The sequence below is a fragment of the Gymnodraco acuticeps genome, unplaced genomic scaffold (assembly GCF_902827175.1).
Source record: "Gymnodraco acuticeps unplaced genomic scaffold, fGymAcu1.1, whole genome shotgun sequence".
Classification (NCBI taxonomy): Eukaryota; Metazoa; Chordata; class Actinopteri; order Perciformes; family Bathydraconidae; genus Gymnodraco; species Gymnodraco acuticeps.
In genome coordinates this window covers 230,000-247,005 of record NW_022990622.1, presented here as the reverse complement: position 1 = coordinate 247,005, position 17,006 = coordinate 230,000, and the positions used below count along the sequence as shown (strand labels likewise).

The 17,006-nt window shown below is 41.7% G+C and overlaps 1 protein-coding gene across 1 annotated transcript; it reads left to right on the top strand.

Annotated features, from left to right (window-relative positions):
• Window positions 1–666: 666 nt before the first annotated feature.
• Window positions 667–5,366, top strand: si:cabz01068815.1. Its single transcript, XM_034229099.1, has 7 exons — window positions 667–757; window positions 859–969; window positions 2,165–2,206; window positions 2,290–2,679; window positions 3,345–3,461; window positions 4,623–4,713; window positions 4,827–5,366. Exons 3-7 carry the CDS (start codon window positions 2,167–2,169, stop codon window positions 5,179–5,181), a joined length of 993 nt encoding a protein of 330 aa, XP_034084990.1. The 5' UTR covers window positions 667–757; window positions 859–969; window positions 2,165–2,166; the 3' UTR covers window positions 5,182–5,366.
• The last annotated feature ends 11,640 nt before the right edge of the window (window positions 5,367–17,006 follow it).

Genomic DNA, 17,006 nt, shown 5'->3' with positions numbered 1-17,006 from the left:
AGAGCCGTCCCATGGTGGACAGATGAGTGCAGTAAAGACAAGAGGAACGTTTTGACATTATGAAAGAGAACATTAGATTTTCAAAAGTGAATAGCTCTGTTCTCTCACTGAAAAGGTTCAAACGGTTTTTTGGGGGAGTGGAGGTGTCTTAGAAGCTGTTCAGTGTTAAAGATGTGTTTATGATGTATTGTAAAATGAATTGTGAATAAAGTTTTGTCTATATTGTACACATCAGATCTATAATAAAGATTCTTCATAATTGTTTACTGTTAGTATTTATTACGCCTGCACTGTATATTATGTAACTAAATTATGTATGTAATTTACTAATATCTGCACTGCCTACTGTGACTGCTGAGTGTCACACTGTTCATTACACACTATGCTGTTTATATTCCCCTTACTATGTCTTCTATATTCATTAAATAGTATTTACTGTGATTCTGAACTCTGTGCTTCTGTTTGGATGCTGAACTGCATTTGGTTCTCTTATCTGAACAGACGCAAACATCAGTGACACAGAGGTCATTTACCTCTCCGCACCTCTGCTATAAAAGTTAAATCCTTCAACCAGTGAGCCCCCCCCCCCCACAAACAGAAGAGAGGTAACTGTCTAAAGTAAGCAGGCCTCAAGGTCAAAGACCTGAAATGAAAAGTCTGAACTTTGTTTTAAATGCTGCACAGTTCCTGAGCTCTCTTTATTGTAACGTGCAGACGGAACAGATACATAAAAAGGCTGATCCAGAGGACAGACATGGTTGAGTTTTCTAACTAAGATCATTTTATTGCCTTGCTTCATTTCACCACCAATAAATAAGAACAGTCTATATGCTTTTAAAGGCAGTTTGTCACGTGCAGGGTTGCAGGCCCCTCCCCGTGAACTTTGGAAAGAGTGTCGTCCTTCATCGTTGTGTTTTCTAAACACTCTGGTATTCCCTCCACATCTCAGCCAGACAGAACATCCTAGAAGTGAGTACACACACTAATAACCCCTCTATTAGTATATGTATGGTTCAACATGAGACAGTTGAATAGTATTAACTTTGGCATTCTGACTCATGTTTTTGTACTTTTTTTGTATAATCAGGAGATTTTCGGGGAGGGTAAGGGTCTTTTAGTCACAGCGTGTAAAACTTGTGCTACCTGTGTGGGGTCATGTGGTTTACTGACAAATGCTTCACTCTCTCCCCATGGTGTGCGCTCTGCTAGTTTATAATGCTAGTTAGTGGTGTGCTATGCTGTTGCACTGTAGAGGATGGTATGAATCAGGACAGCATTCTGGTCGCAAGGCGTACACAGTATGTTCTTATATATTAGAATATAATAATAGACATGTATTATTGTAAATTGTATGGGGGTATTTGTATTAAGATAAGATGAACCTTTAGTGATCCCTTGGGGGATATTTAGTTTAGTATATTTATCTTTAAATATACACACGGTACAGTACACATACAGGTGCCAGATCGGAGAGGCTGCAGGTCTGTCAGCACCAGGGAGCAGTTGGCGGTTTGATGCCTTGCTCCAGGGCATCTCGGCAGTGCCCAGGAGGTGGATTGACACCTCTCCAGTAATTTTATACTTAAGCCGGAGCTTTAATCACATGCTGTAGGAAATGAACATGTGGTCACACTGCACTAGAGGAAGCTTTACAGATGGTCACCACTCACTCAATAGTTATAGCACATTCATATCTGATCTTGTTTCCTTCGTTTTTATTCAGATTATATTTGATTGAAAAAACAACTGCTGTACAACTACAACTACTAGTGTACAAGTTTCAAAACTCTTTACAAAAATGTAAAGGATCTTTAATATTTGACACATAACAACATTGTTTTTTGCTTTGGAACGTTCCGTTTATGAACATTTATGTGAATTATATCAGTGAATATGAAATGTGCTTAGCAGAGGTAAACATTGCAACAACATGTTCTGTGTAATGTATGATATTGACCAAAAACAGAGGACACTAACATCAAGTATGGATTTATTAAGTGGATTTTATTAAATATAAAGTCATGTACTGTACGTTTAACAAAACAAACAGTTATAGAGAACACATCATGCTCAGGTTCATACCTGTTGAATCACCCTCTGATCTGATAGTAATGTGAAAGTGAATCTTGTGTGATAACTGATAACAATGCTTATTCCTCTGTAGATATGTTTGAGGCCTGGATCTTATTGTTTCTTCCCCTGTTAGGTAAGTTCATACGACATTCAGACACATTTAAATGAAATGGTTATATTTACAACAAAGAATCTAACCATGTGATTGTCACACAGCTGCAGGGGCGAGGGGCTTCATGGTCCACAACATGCAGCGCAGCCTGTGTCTGGAGGAGACCTCCGCCACAGGGGAGGTCCTGCTAAAGAGCTGCAGCCTGGACTCAGAGTCTCAGCAGTGGGCCTGGGTGGACCAGGGCCTGCTGATGTGTGTCCCATCATCCAGGTGTCTGTCGGCCCTGCAGATGGAGCCCGTCCACACGGGGCCCTGCTGGGGGCCGGGGGTGGATGTGAGGGGGTTAATGTGGGACTGTGACAGGGGCAGGTTGATCAGCAGGAACACCTCCATGCTGCTGTCAGTGGATGGCGGGCGTCTGACTCTCGCACATGACAGCAAACACTCAAAATGGAAATCTCTGGATGAGGGGGACATCTGCCACGAAAGACTCAGTGAGTCAGCGAGGATTAAAGCAGGCCTGTGCTGAATTCCACATCCAGGAGTCATTTGTACATCAATATCCATCATGCTCTCTCTTTTAGAGTTTAGAGTGTTTTGGTCTCTACCTACTGCTTTAGCTGCTAAATGTTCCACAAGGTCCAGCAGCTGTCTCTCTCTGAGTCTGTCTGGTGCTGCAGAGCAGAGCCTTTTTACAGCGTTCTCACTGAAACATCTTGCTGCTGCTGGAAACTGAGCTAAGCAGTAGGGGAAGTGCACATGTCAAGTTGTGAGCTGTTATGTGCTGCATGTGCTTCATATTGTGATAATGTTGTGTTTACAGCTTGTGCTGCTGCCCCCATGTGGCTACCATTAGGTGTTGCAGCTTTAAAAGTGGCCAATGGCCGTTTTTCTAATGTACCTGCCATGTATTAGTTAAAACAAACATCTGGTAAATTAGTTATAGGAAATGAAAATGGTCATTTAAGATTAGAATTGCTGAAAAACAAATGTGGTGTAAGATTGAATTTGGACAACTGGTAAAACATAATACTCTGTGACCTTTTACAACAAATATGTAGTGTATTGACTTGTTTTGGAGACATTATTTAACATTATTATCATTTAAGTTTGATTATGGGTTTGTATTTTATGTGTCATACGATATGTGTCTCTGCAGGATCCAAGAGGGCGTCTAAACATCCAGAAGAGTTTGAGTTAGCGTCAGAGGAGCAGAGCAGCGACATGACGGAGGAACAGAGAGCTTACCTGCGCTGGTTCTATCGCACACAGGACCGTAAGTACTGCTGCTGCTCCTCAAATACTTCATCTTATAGAAATGTTGTCAGAAATCCCTCTCATCACAGAAAAAAGATAAGGCCAATTTGCCATGGGGAATCTGAAGTTCCTGACAACTCAGCCTCCAGGTTCATGGTGACACACAAACCGCTCCACCATGATAAGAGAGAGGTGAATTAGAGTAAAGAGAAGGGCTTAGAAAAGAGACTGGGTTGGCTCATGGTTATCTTTAATGGCTAGCATTGCTTCTTTACTAGTAGAGGTAGAGGTGTTGCATTTTTAATACATAAATCACTCACTGGAGGTTTAATCAGACAACATTGATAAGATGTCATGATGGCCTCCTACAGGGGGAAATAAGTCCTTTATGAATATATGTGCTTCAGTCGCCGTATAAACAGATACACATGAAGTTAAACAAATCTTGCTGGTTACATGCTTCCTTAATAGTGGCTGGAGGCCATACACAGTCTTGATCAATCTGAACACAAAAAACCCAAACTAAGTTCTCCTTCTGTTCAAATGTACATGGCACTTTTTAACACCTTAGGCATCGCTGGAAAAAGTGAACTCTTTGACTGAGTCCTGATTACTGGTCCGGTAGATCTCTAATGTTCAGCAGAGCAACAGTGTAGTAAAGCTGAACATTTGTTGGAAAACCCAACATTTAGGAAACATCTTAAAGGAACAGTTTCAATAGTTGAGCCTTATTTCAAATAATAGCCTTATTTGCTATTGGGCACAGCAAAAGCATGGAATGACCATTATCTCACATCAGAGACCATTTTAAACGCTTACATCTCAAAAAAGTGTTCAGACAAAAGGAACATGGTGCTTGTCCTTTAAGGTTCAAGGCTTTTATTGTCATTTGTACATAGCTACAGTGTAGTTATGACAATGAAATGCTTAGGTCACAGGCTCCTCCAACAGTGCAACGCAATAACACAGATCACTAGAAGCACGATGCTTTAAAAAGTGCTCCTGAAGGCATTCTGTCATCAGACTTCATCTCTTTAAACAGAGAATGTATTAGCCGTGTAGAAACTTAAAAAAACTAGTGTGAGGAAAAGGTCGCAGAAAAACGTCAACAGATCACGAGTTGGGAGGGAGAACGTGTTGAGCTGTGTGTTATATCAGTGTCGTCTGCTTCCTGTTGCAGCAACCATATGGACGTTTGTGCTGCTGGGACTGGCCTTCGTCTGCCTTCTTGTTGGGTTTCTGCTGCTGGGAATGGGGGCCATGGCCAACAAGTAGGACCTGAAGTTACACTATGACACTGCCAATGCAATGCATGTAGGGAAATGAATAGTTTTGATGGTTTTAAAGGCTGTTCATCGTCAGTCTCCTGTTCTTTTCCCCTCAGGAGCCGTAGGAAGATTGCGAAGTACAAGACAGCAGCTGCTGGGACTCAGAGGAGCGAGGAGCTGGAGACCATCGTCCCCCTCAGAGAGGACCAGCCCCCCCCACCCAACGGGGAGGTGAGCGAGCTCAAAGCAGGGCACATCATGGTCACATGGAAAGACGGGAACATCTCCTCCTTGTACTCTGATCCTGTAGCAGAGCAGGGGAAACAGGAAGTGGATCAGGAGGAGAAACAGGAAGTGGATCAGGAGGAGAAACAGGAAGTGGATCAGGAGGAGAAACAGGAAGAGGGTCAGGAGGAGAAACAAGATGTGTCAGCTGCTGAGGCAGTGATGACGATCCAAAAGCAGGTGTGAGACAGTGTTTGAGATTACCATGCTGCTCAGGAGAGTTTATAAAGACAGCTTTCATCATGCTAACTTTAACAGACCTCTAATACTCTGAAGTTAAAGCAATACTAAGATAATATAATCTTTTATTTATCATTTTCTATACATCATATATTATATGTTTCCATCAAATAAAACTCATAAAGCAGTAATCGTCTCAACACGCATTTTCTTTGTTGCTAACATTCTGATATCACTCTGATGTCTGTGTGGTGAACGTGAAGAATGATAGTGCCCACAGGCATTATCGTAGCTAAGTGGTTAGTGTGCATCCAAACATAAAGTGGGTTGGAAAGTAAAGAGGATTAGCGTAGTTTAACCTGTCAGGCTCTTCAAAATTAGACTTATGAATGCTTTTGTGTAATCGGTAGACAAATATACATTTTAAACCCACAAGCAGCAGTGATGTCACAGAGCCGATCTGTAGAGCCTGCTCACAACTTCTGTCCACATACAACCACAAAGTGTTTCACTTCTGTTTGAATACAGATTCAACTATTCAGATAATAGTCTTCATTGGGCTTTCAGTCTCTATGCTAAGCTAAGCTAACTTCCTGAATTTAACGAACAGCTGCAACACTGCTCATATCTCCTTTTTCACAGCTGGTTTAATTGGGTTCTCTCTATATCACTGCAAAAACTGCAGATCTAACCAAGTGTAATAATCTTAAATTTAGATTCTAAATCTAGTTCGTCTTGATTTGAGTTTAAATAGCTTATCTAGTGCTTTCTATGGAAGATTTTTTGACTTAATTCAAGTAAATGTTACTTGCCTTGTCTTGATAAGCAACTTTGTCTTTATTTTAGTTATGTTTAACTAGAAACAAGGGACCTGTCTATAAAACATCCACTTCAAGGCTAAAAAGCCTTCTTTTAAGCACTAGTATGGTAAGAAGAAAACAAATTAATTTCAAGCATCAGCTCTGTGGTTAACATAAGTTATTTTCCCAGCTGGTAAAGACAGTAAAAGACACAATTCAAACAAGAATTAACATCTCTTTTAATGATAATCAAAAAATGAACTGATAATCATCATAACACACTCTCCTAAAGGATATGGACCAGAATAACTGATAATATGCATGACATTGACTCTTGAGGTAGGTGTGCAATCTCTACTCTGTTACTGCCCTGGAACTGGTAACACGGTGGGGGTCCCTGAGCAGTGAGAACACTGTTGGGAGGGGCTGCCAGCTACTCAGTACCCCTCCCTCTTCCTTCAAGCAACGTCTCTTTCCCCTGTTATCTGGTCTCTTATTATCTATGGCAGTGGTTCTCAAATGGGGGTACGCGGACCCCTAGGGGTACGTTGGAGTACTGCAGGGGGTACTGTACGTGAGATTTATTTGTATGTTAATTGAAAAAATAAATAATACACCAATTTTAGGAACAGTAAGAAAGTTTGAGCAGAGTGGGTTTATATGAACAGAGTTACACATATTTCAAAACGCGAAGTGTAATAACTGCAGTGGCCTCCCTGTCAGAATGACAAAGATCCTCAGTGAAGCACAAGCCCATGTTTCTCACTAAATTGTAAGTATAACTTATTAAAAAGATCAGTGCAATGCAATTAATGTCGTCTTAGTGTTATTGCATGATGTTAAAATTGGTTTGCCATGAATTTAGTGATGGATTGTAAACATTTGAAATGTAGCATTTAAGTGTTTCTCAGTTACTGTTGTTGTTTTAATAAATCAGACACCGATGGTGCAGCGCTGTGCTGTACCTCTTTATATAGGCATTTCTTCCCTAACAAATTGTTTTTGCGCTGATCAGGGGGTACATGGCTGCATTTTTTTTCAAAGGGGGTACATTATTGAAAGAAGTTTGAGAATCACTGATCTATAAGCAATACTGGACAAAGAACAATATCTTAATTTCTGAGATTGTGGTGCATTTATCACACCACACTTGTTCAAACAATCCATGCCACATTACACATTTAAACATGAACAGCTTAACACACCAAGTATGGCTGAGCGATATGGATAACAACAAAAAATATCACAATATCTTTGACTTGAATTTTCACACACTTCATCAGATGTGGACGACTATAACGATTGCTCTCAGAGGTGTGTGCGAATTTGGCGCTTGCTGCATTATTTAATTATGCGAAGACCCGCCCCTACTCTGCTTCTCATTGGCCCTGAAAGAAGAAAAACCTGGAATGTGCATCCATGTGGTGTTTGTCATCTTACATTACATTACATTACATTGCATTTAGCTGACGCTTTTATCCAAAGCGACTTACAATAAGTACATTCGACCAGGAAGACACAACCTTGAAGAAAACAGAATCATATAAGTACATCAGGTTTCATAGAGCCAAACATTTCAAGTGCTACTCAACTGGCTTTAGGTAAGCCAGTCCTTTATTAGTATAAAAGTGCTTCGTTAATAGTTCTAACGCTCGAAGTGGAGTCGAAAGAGATGAGTTTTCAGTTTGCGCCGGAAGATGTGCAAGCTATCTGCCGTCCTGATGTCAATGGGGAGCTCATTCCACCATCCTGGAGCCAGGATAGCAAACCCACGTGTTTTTGCCGATGGGAACTTGGGTCCCCCTCGCAGCGAGGGCGCAACGAGTCGTTTGGCTGATGCAGAGCGTAGTGCACGCGCTGGGGTGTACGGTTTAACCATGTCCTGGATGTAGGAAGGGCCAGATCCATTCGCAGCATGGTAAGCAAGTACCAGTGTCTTGAAGTGGATTCTAGCAGTTACCGGAAGCCAGTGAAGGGAGCGGAGGAGCGGAGTGGTGTGGGAGAATTTAGGAAGGTTGAAGACCAGGCGAGCAGCTGCATTCTGGATGAGCTGCAGAGGTCGGATGGCACATGCAGGTAGACCAGCCAGGAGGGAGTTGCAGTAGTCTAGGCGTGAGATGACGAGAGCCTGGACCAGAACCTGAGTCGCTTTCTGAGTCAGCTGGGGACGTATCTTCCTGATGTTGTAAAGCGTGTATCTGCAGCAACGGGTTGTAGCAGCGATGTTTGCAGTGAAGGACAGGTTGTTATCTAGGGTCACACCCAGATTCCTTGCAGTCTGAGTCGGGGAAACAACTGAGGTGCCGATGTTGATTGTTAGGTCAAGAGTGGGACAATCTTTTCCCGGGAGGAAGAGCAGCTCAGTCTTGTCAAGGTTGAGCTTGAGGTGGTGAGCAGACATCCACTGAGAGATGTCAGCTAGACAAGCAGAGATGCGTGCAACGACCTGGGTCTCTGGTCTCATCTCTCATAAAGTCGGAAAATTAGTGACTTTAATTACCATGTGTTTGTCAGAAGCTGGATCAATGACAATATCCACTAAAAGATGTAAACAACGAATGCCAGTACTATATTATTTACATCGAGAGATCTTCCTCAGTCGTCAGTGTTTACAAGTGGATGGCTGTTTGTGTCCAAATGATGGCAAACGGGGAATTTCCTATTTCACGAGGATCACCTGAACGCACCACAAGCCAAGCGCCAGCGGAATGTAAACACGTTGTTCAGTTCACCTTCACCAGAGAGGCAGGACAGCGACCAAGAAGTGCAGTTAAGGTAACGTTAGTAACTGAACGTAGGAATAAAAGTCCATAGGCATATGTAACATATTAGTGCTTTCAATTTATTAAGTATTAGTACATTCATTGGTTAACTGTTAGCTGAATTAGCTAAGATAGCTAGCTAACTACGAAGCACGTGTTGCTAGCTAACCTTAACCTCACTAATGGGGTATGTACAAATTAAGCTAGCTAACGTTAACTACTCTCAGATAAATAAACTGTCTGTAAGGAACACAAAATTAGCCGACTTTAATATCATACGTTTTCTTTTGGTATTCAGTAATTGTATCTGTTAAAAGCTAGCAGTTAGTTAAAAACGCAAAGGGTGGTGGTAGACTAGCTAACGTCGACCTAGCTAGTTCATAGTGAATCACAGCAATTTTACAATTTAGTGTCTGATGCCTTTTTAATGTGATTTTTTTTGGGGTTGACTTTTAAAATGACAGTGGCCGTCTTTTCCTGTAAATTACAGAATCCTTCTTCATGGTGAGATGGATAGATTTGATGACACAACTGTGTCACTCTTAAAAGGTAAATCTCTTGTTAATTATTTAGACATCTAACATCTGTTTGCTGTTTTCTCTGTATCAAAGTTCTATTGATTTTTACCCTCAGGTTTTGGACGAGATGGGCCGAATTCTAGAGGCAGGCACCAAGAACTTCACTGACCAGATCAAAGCCAGATGGGAAAGCTTTTGCGAAAATGCGCTGTTGTTTGGAGTGTGGAACAAGTCGTTGAAGCCACCAATGGGTCTGGATACATGTAAGCATAATGTATAGATAACACTGATGTCTTATAGGTTGGGGGTGACCATTTCATGGCCGCATGGGATGTGATTGTATTAGATTATTTTCATTATTTTGATAGGACAGGATCTCCTTTTTGATGACTGAATGATGGCAAAATGGTAGTTATAAGGTAGTACTGGTCACTAGAGGGTTTAAACACTACTACCTTATGTCATGCATACAGGTGACCCTTATTGTTTTGCTTTCCCTTGTGCAACTGACAAGTGCTTTTTATATCCCCTGCAGTGAAAGTGTCAGGGATATTATAAATTCACCCCGACCGCTGCCCCCCCACTATCCAGCCAAACTTTCAGTTTGCTGATCCAATAACTGCAATCGTTTTTATTTCACTCTTTCATTTCGCTGTGCACATTCAATATCCCTAGGAGAGCCGTTTGATTTTGGTGATCCCACGCTCTCTGTGTTAGCGCAACATTCAGGCCAATTTTGAAAAAAAAAATAGCACCAGTTTATGTACAATTTCCCAAGGTGACATTAAGATTCATGTCGCTTCAGGGACACTGTCGTTCACCAACAGCATAGTTTTTCCATGATTAGCTTATACTCCCTTGGGCTCTGCACATAACTATTTGTTTGCTTTTGTGCTTACTTTTCAGTTACACAACACTTAATGTCAAAGTCAAATTGCCTAACAAAAACAAGCACAATGCATTTGATCATGTATCCATGTTGTTTTTCAGCTGGACAAGCGATTGCTTTGATGAAGGCACTTCCCTCAATGTTTCCTTCGCCAGCTGCCCCACCCAAAAAGCTTGGGTCAGCAAGTGAGGCACTGTTCCATGTTCTTGAGGTGAGTCTGAGTCAGTATCAGTTAAACTGAAATAAAACTTGATATGCCTTGAGGTTTAATTTTGTTCTACTTTTTGTCTCTACTTTGTTGCTCTCAGCCATCCGAGGACCCCAATACGTTTCTCCAGAAACGGCCCATCACCAGTCCAGTCATCCTAGACTCTACTAACCTCCTCCTGGCTGTTGGCAAAATCCCACTGATGACCCTACCTAGGGAAATGATGCACGAGGCTCCACTCATCCTGATGGGGTGTTTTTACACCTTCCACCTCACCTACCCCAAATGTGTTGCTACTCTCCTATCCGTCATCCAGACTGAGGTACTGAAGGACAGTATTCACGAGAGTGACCTTACTCATTCATACAAAAAAGCAATAACTGAATGGGCAGAATTCACAAACAAGTAGAGAACTTGAATTCTGTGTCCAATGTTTGTAAGTTCTATGAGGATGTATATATGTTGAAGAGCTTTGTTCATTTAATAAATGATCCTGTTTGTTATGGACTGACTTAATAAAAACGTGTTTTTTGAAAGAATTGTCATGTTTACTTATTTTAAGAGCATGTGTTCTAATTTATCTCCCTAAAAACAAGAATTTCATTACATGTAACTTGTTATCGCTTTTATCCAAAGCGACTTACATACTCAATACTGTGGTGTCTTCAGGGACACAACGACATGCTGACTGCAGTGGGGTTTGAACCTATGCTCCCCTGATCCCAACGCACTACCCACTGCGCCACACGTCTCCCTAAATCTCATTTTAAGTCATTTGATGCTAAAAGTACCCTAGTTTTGAGTGATAATAGGCTTCTTTTGCATTAAATAGGCTTAACTAGATTGCTTGAAATTAGTCTTTTTAATCTTATTTTAAGATTGTATGTGCTATAATGATAGTCGGACAGCCTGACTTGTTTTAAGACATCTTATCAAGTGAAATTTGCTTACTGCACTGGCAGCCAAATGTGCTTGTTTTAAGTGCAAGCATGCTTATATCTAGAACGTTTGGTCTTAAATTTGACAGGGCGTTTTTGCAGTTTTTCCCCAGGTAAAAACGACTGACGTGGATGAAAATGAGTACAATCCCTGTTTAGGTTATAACAGTGTAGAGGACTATACAACATTGAATTGTGTCACATTCATACATCAATACATTAGTGGGTTAAAGTGCTGCGTTTCTGATGACTCATTGAATGTGTAGCTTCTTATCTCTGATGTAATAGACGATAAGCTGATCCGCTGTGTGTTGATTGGCTCCATGGCGACAGATGACTTGATTCAATGTTGCTGTGAAGACAGCAGATCTTTGGTGCATGTTGCTTCCTATGGCGGCTTTAACAAGCCGAAACGTTCCTCCCACTCTCCACAGATATAATGTAACTGAATGATACTGTTTCTACAGATTTTAATATATTTTCATGTTAAAAATCTGTGTTGGTATAGAGCTTAAACAGTGTCAGTGATAGTACAATCGTCAATAAAAACAAATGTTGCACTGAAAACAACATTTGAACAGTAAAGGGAACATCAGCACAGAACATTTATGTTTTCACTTAAAGGTGGGGTAGGTAAGAACGGAGAAACCAGCTCGAGTGCGCTAGAATTTGAAAGTACACAACCGAAAAAAATCTGCCCCTTCAGTCAGACTTCCTTACAGAGCCCCTCCTCCAACACACACGAACGCGTACATGACCAATGAGGGCAATACGTTTGTGCACAGATGGAAGGCTGACAGGCAGGTAGGCCATCCAATCATCTGCCGAGGCAGATGATTGGACTTGCTTTTTACAGCGCCACGGCTTCCACAGATGAAATATATGTATGTATTTATTGTCAAAGCATTTAATGTATTCATTGCTATCGGGATGTTAAGAGCATTCAATGAAAACAAAGGTGTTTCTGAAGTGAATTACCTACCCTACCTTTAATCCACTGAAAAATAAAACTCAGAATGCAAAAAAACCTCTCTTTTGTCTGATGTATTTTTCAGATTTTTATGTCACTTAATTCTAAAGGACAGTTTTTGGTTCATTTGGAGTGGAGGTGAGGTCTGCGATCTATAGAATAAGCACTTTATACCTCGACCACAACAGCATTACACGGCTTCACAGAAATGTGACACAGGAAAATAAAGTGTCTCAGAGGTGTGAACCGTGTGATGGCAGCTTCCAGTGTGTTCAACACTTCTGGGGAACAATATTGTCTAACGTTCTGTTGTTCTGATGATTTGTTCAGTTGTGTTGAATTGTCCGGTGAGGCCATCACATATGATTCTCATCATTTTCATTGAGTTGTTAAGTGGGACAGAATATTTGTGACAGTGACACACAAGACACCATTAGTCAGCTGACTAACAGCTAGGAGCTACTGAAGTCATCAGCACAAACTGAGACAGTGTGTATAGAGATCTGTGCCCTGTACTACGAAGCCAGTTCAACAGACCCTGGATATCTGAGTTATGAGTTATCTGGCTTAATTAACCCTAACAAACAAGATCTCGCTAAGTGGTCCTACGACGCTGGTTATCAACTCGGTAAATCAACCCAGGGTTTATTCTGGCCCAATCCCAAACCACGCCCTACCCCTACACACTCCCCCTCCGTGACGGAGAGATCAGCATCTCTTGGACAAAACATTAAGATTAATAACTAAAATAATACTCCAAACATCTTTAATTGTGCTCTTTTAGTTTTAAACCTGATTTCTATAAGCTTCTTAGTTTTTGCAACAGTCTGTAAATATACACAACTTTATAATAAAATGCACACATTTACCTTTTTCTAGACTAAACACAGGTACGATCCTAAGTTTAAAACATGAGGTTATCATGAGGTTGTTAAAGGTCCCATGTCATGGCCATTTCTACTGGTCATAATTCCATTGTTGAGGTCTACTAGAATACATTTAAATTGTGCAATTTTCCAAACTCACATTGGTTTCTCATACATAATCTCTGTATAGTCTGTGCATTCACTCTCTGTCCTAAACGGCTTGTTGGAGCTCCTGCCCCCCCCTCCCTATGAGCCCAGTGGCCGTCTGCGAGACAGCGAGACACAGCGAAACCCAGCCCGAAACACACACACACACACACACACACACACACACACCCGCAGCCTGGCTGGGAGTGTCGGCCGACCCCACACCAGTGAGCCAGCTCACACTGTCCCGCGGAGCCGTTACGTTACGTCACTATACCCAGGAAGAAAACAATGGAAAAAGAGAAATCTCCAACGAGGCGTTCTGGGGCAGCATAAACAGGTCTTCTCTGTGTTAGAGTTTTACTCGCTACAGGGTGTACTTTGAGGGTTTGTGACTCTGCAGACCGTTTACATGCAGAAAAACCTTCATAACACACAAGGGGACGGGTAATAACCAGAAAAGTATGACATGGGACCTTTAATATCGCAGTTTATCAGTGGATGTTTCCTGACGGACACACACAGCGTTGAGACCGGTCAGGTAGAGACCGGTCTCCAGTCATCACAGATGCAGACTCGCTGTTTGAGGGCTTGATAGCCCACTTACCCTCCACACTGCTCCACACTCGTTGGTTTGGAATAGCACTTAATATGGCGGACCCTCCGCATGAACGTGCAAACGGAGGGATAGGGTGTAGGGGTAGGGTGTCCGGCTGAGAGCGACTTGATAGCTTTAAACTCCGCACTGATTGGTCAGCAGGCGGTGCTTTCACTGAGTTGATCTCTTATCTGGAACATAACCTGCTCCGGAGTCCCCACCTAGTGTCAGCAGAAAGTAATTAAAATAATAATTCCAAAAATATGCAAAACATATATATCTTAAAATATATTTTAAGATCATGTTTAGTCGTCTGATTCGTCTGTACATTGCTGTGCCGCGAAAAGTGTAGTTATGAAGAGCAGACGAGAGAGAGCTGAAAGAAAATGAAGTTGACCATCTACTGCTTTGGTAAGTTCATTTTATGTCATATATTTTGTTGATCTTCTGTGTTTTGCCTATAGGCTATTGCTCTGCTGGATCGATTGATAGTGACCTCGGTGATGAGTGTCTGTGTTTTCCTTATATTTACAGTCTATGGCCGTTGTTGTGAGTGTGGACGGTCGGAGCATATACTGCGTTAGCTTAGCCGATCTCCATTCAGAAAACATGAATTTTAAAAGGTTTTTCGCCTGCCGTCTGTCTGCAGACTTGTCAAAGCATTAATTCATGGTTTTTACTAACCGGTATCAGTATGTAGTTACTTCGGCATCATTTTGAAATGTGTATTACAATTAAATCACGGTCAAATATGTTCATCTTGTTGTAGTTGTAGCCCCCTTGCCAGCGATTCTCTATTATTCATATAGCATATTCAGCCCGACTCAGCCTGGTTGTTCCTGGCCCTAGAACTACGATTATATGGGGCCAGAAAAACTGTGAATTTGGACCCGCTAGCCGGTACTAGGCCAAGTGGAAACGCAACCAAAAACGGGCCCCGCACGGCTCGGCACGCTTAAAGCGAGCTCCGCGCTGCAGTGGAAACGCGCCGTAAGACTCCTTTAAGTTTGAGATACCCCTACCCAAGATAGAATAAAGCACAACTATGTTTTTTCATTACTTTTATACAACTTGTTTTTGGAGCCAATGGTTGTATACAAAATAACGTTGTGACGAAGGTAACGTCGTCACTATGGACTGACGGCTTCAGGCCGGGTAATATTGCACTTTATTAGCGTGATTGCACAGTACAGTTGACATTACATATTTGCACATAATTCATACTAATTATTGAGGTAGTATCTTTTAACTGATTAAACCGTATTTATTGGAATGTTGTCTGGCAGGTGCTGGTCGGGTCCTCGGCTCCGCCTGGAAAGATAGGGGAGTTTGCGAGAGCGCAGAGAGTAGTTATGCTGGTGTAAGGATGACAGCGGTTGAGAGTAATCGGGGTGCAAATAATATGTTGTCTGTGGCTGATGATTGTGTGCACCTGGTGTCCTGTGTTGTCTCCTCCCCCCTCACCTGTGTCTTGTTGTGCTGATTAGAGTGTGTGTATTTAGGCTCTGTTTCCCTGTCTGTTGAGAGGCTGGTAGGGTGTGTGAGATCCTTGTGGCTGCAGAATGTGTGCAAGGAGAACAGCAGGATTGAGGCTGTGAACTTTGTGCACATGATTTTAATAAATGCCCACGTCGGGTTATATTTTTGGACGTTCTGCCTCTGCCTCCTTGCTTGGTCTGGGCCGCTCAACGGTCGGCATCACAAACGTAATAACGTAATTTCTTGGGTTGGTGTTTGAATACTTCCCATAACCAAAAATATTCCAAATGTAGGCTCCTCTGAATGGGACAATGTCGGCCTAATCATATGTATCTCTGGAGAGGCATATTTTGATGCCAGGTAAGTTAATAATAGGCAAAAGAAGACCAATGGTTACTCAAAAGAATTGTGGCAACAAAGTGACATGTAATATTTTTAACAGATATTAACTTTCACTACTTTATTGAAAATAACTGAATCAAATGACTTCATTTAAAAAAATAAAATAATGTTTGCCTATAAAGTGGTGCAGTGACGCATCCTAAAACCGGAAAGTAAGCTGGGCATGGATTCCTTCCAGTTCCCTCGACAAAAAAGCAATGCAATCTCTCCATAGGATTTTGGAAAATAGCTCCAAATCAGGTCTGTGGTTGACACACATTTAAGAGACGGATCACGTTTTGTTCTACGACATTAAATACATCAGCAGTGACCCCACTGGTGATTTTTGAAGAGTTTACGTGTCTGAAAAACGATGGTTGTTAACATGTGGCTGAATAGGACTACAGAAGTTGTTGAGGCCGTTGTACGTCATTACGCCGAACACGTAAACACTCCTCTAAGTTTGTTTGCCCTGTTCAGCTTGAAAGCAAGTACCTGCGCTCTGGCAAACTGTTCAAACACTTCAACTCGTACAATTTTGAATCTGTATTTTTGAATATGGATCTTAAGTTGGCGTGACGTTGAAGTTGTGCAACTTTGCTGTACTCGGCTGTAGTTCGTTTATAGCATAACATTTTGCTTCCAGCGATTAGATTTATGATTCGAAAATCATAAAAGTAGGGTAGACATGTGGATATTAGGGTTGAACAAAACGTACATTTATCAAACAGGTTCGTTTTCCACTGACCTTATTTCGAGCTATTTTCCAAAATCCTATGGAGAAATCCCATTGCTTTTTTGTCGAGGGAACCCGAGTGCAGCTTACTTCCGGGTAAATACGCCATCCCTGCACCACTCTATTATGGATCTCAGATATATACAAATGTATAAAAACATGTCTATGACGTGTTTTGCTCAAAATACCAAACAGATCATGCATTTTAGACATCCCTCATATCCCTCTGTTTCAGCCCTGTTAGAGAAGTGCTGATTCCGGGTCCTTAGCTTCAATTTGAACTGGGCTGATGCTGGCCCCGCCCCCTTTGGAGCACGGCAAGGCAAGCAGAAGATTGTCTGCTCTGCCGAGTAGCATTAAGCTGCAGCGTCGGAAACTGCAGTTTCAGGATCGCAGTCCTGGGACCGCATTCCTAGGACCCTAGTTTTTCGTGACACTGCCACCTAGCGAATTGGAGACATGAATATGAACGACAACGCACAGAGTGTGAGTAATGTGAAGTGCTTTTAAAGTTTTATTTGTTTAACATAAATAATTAA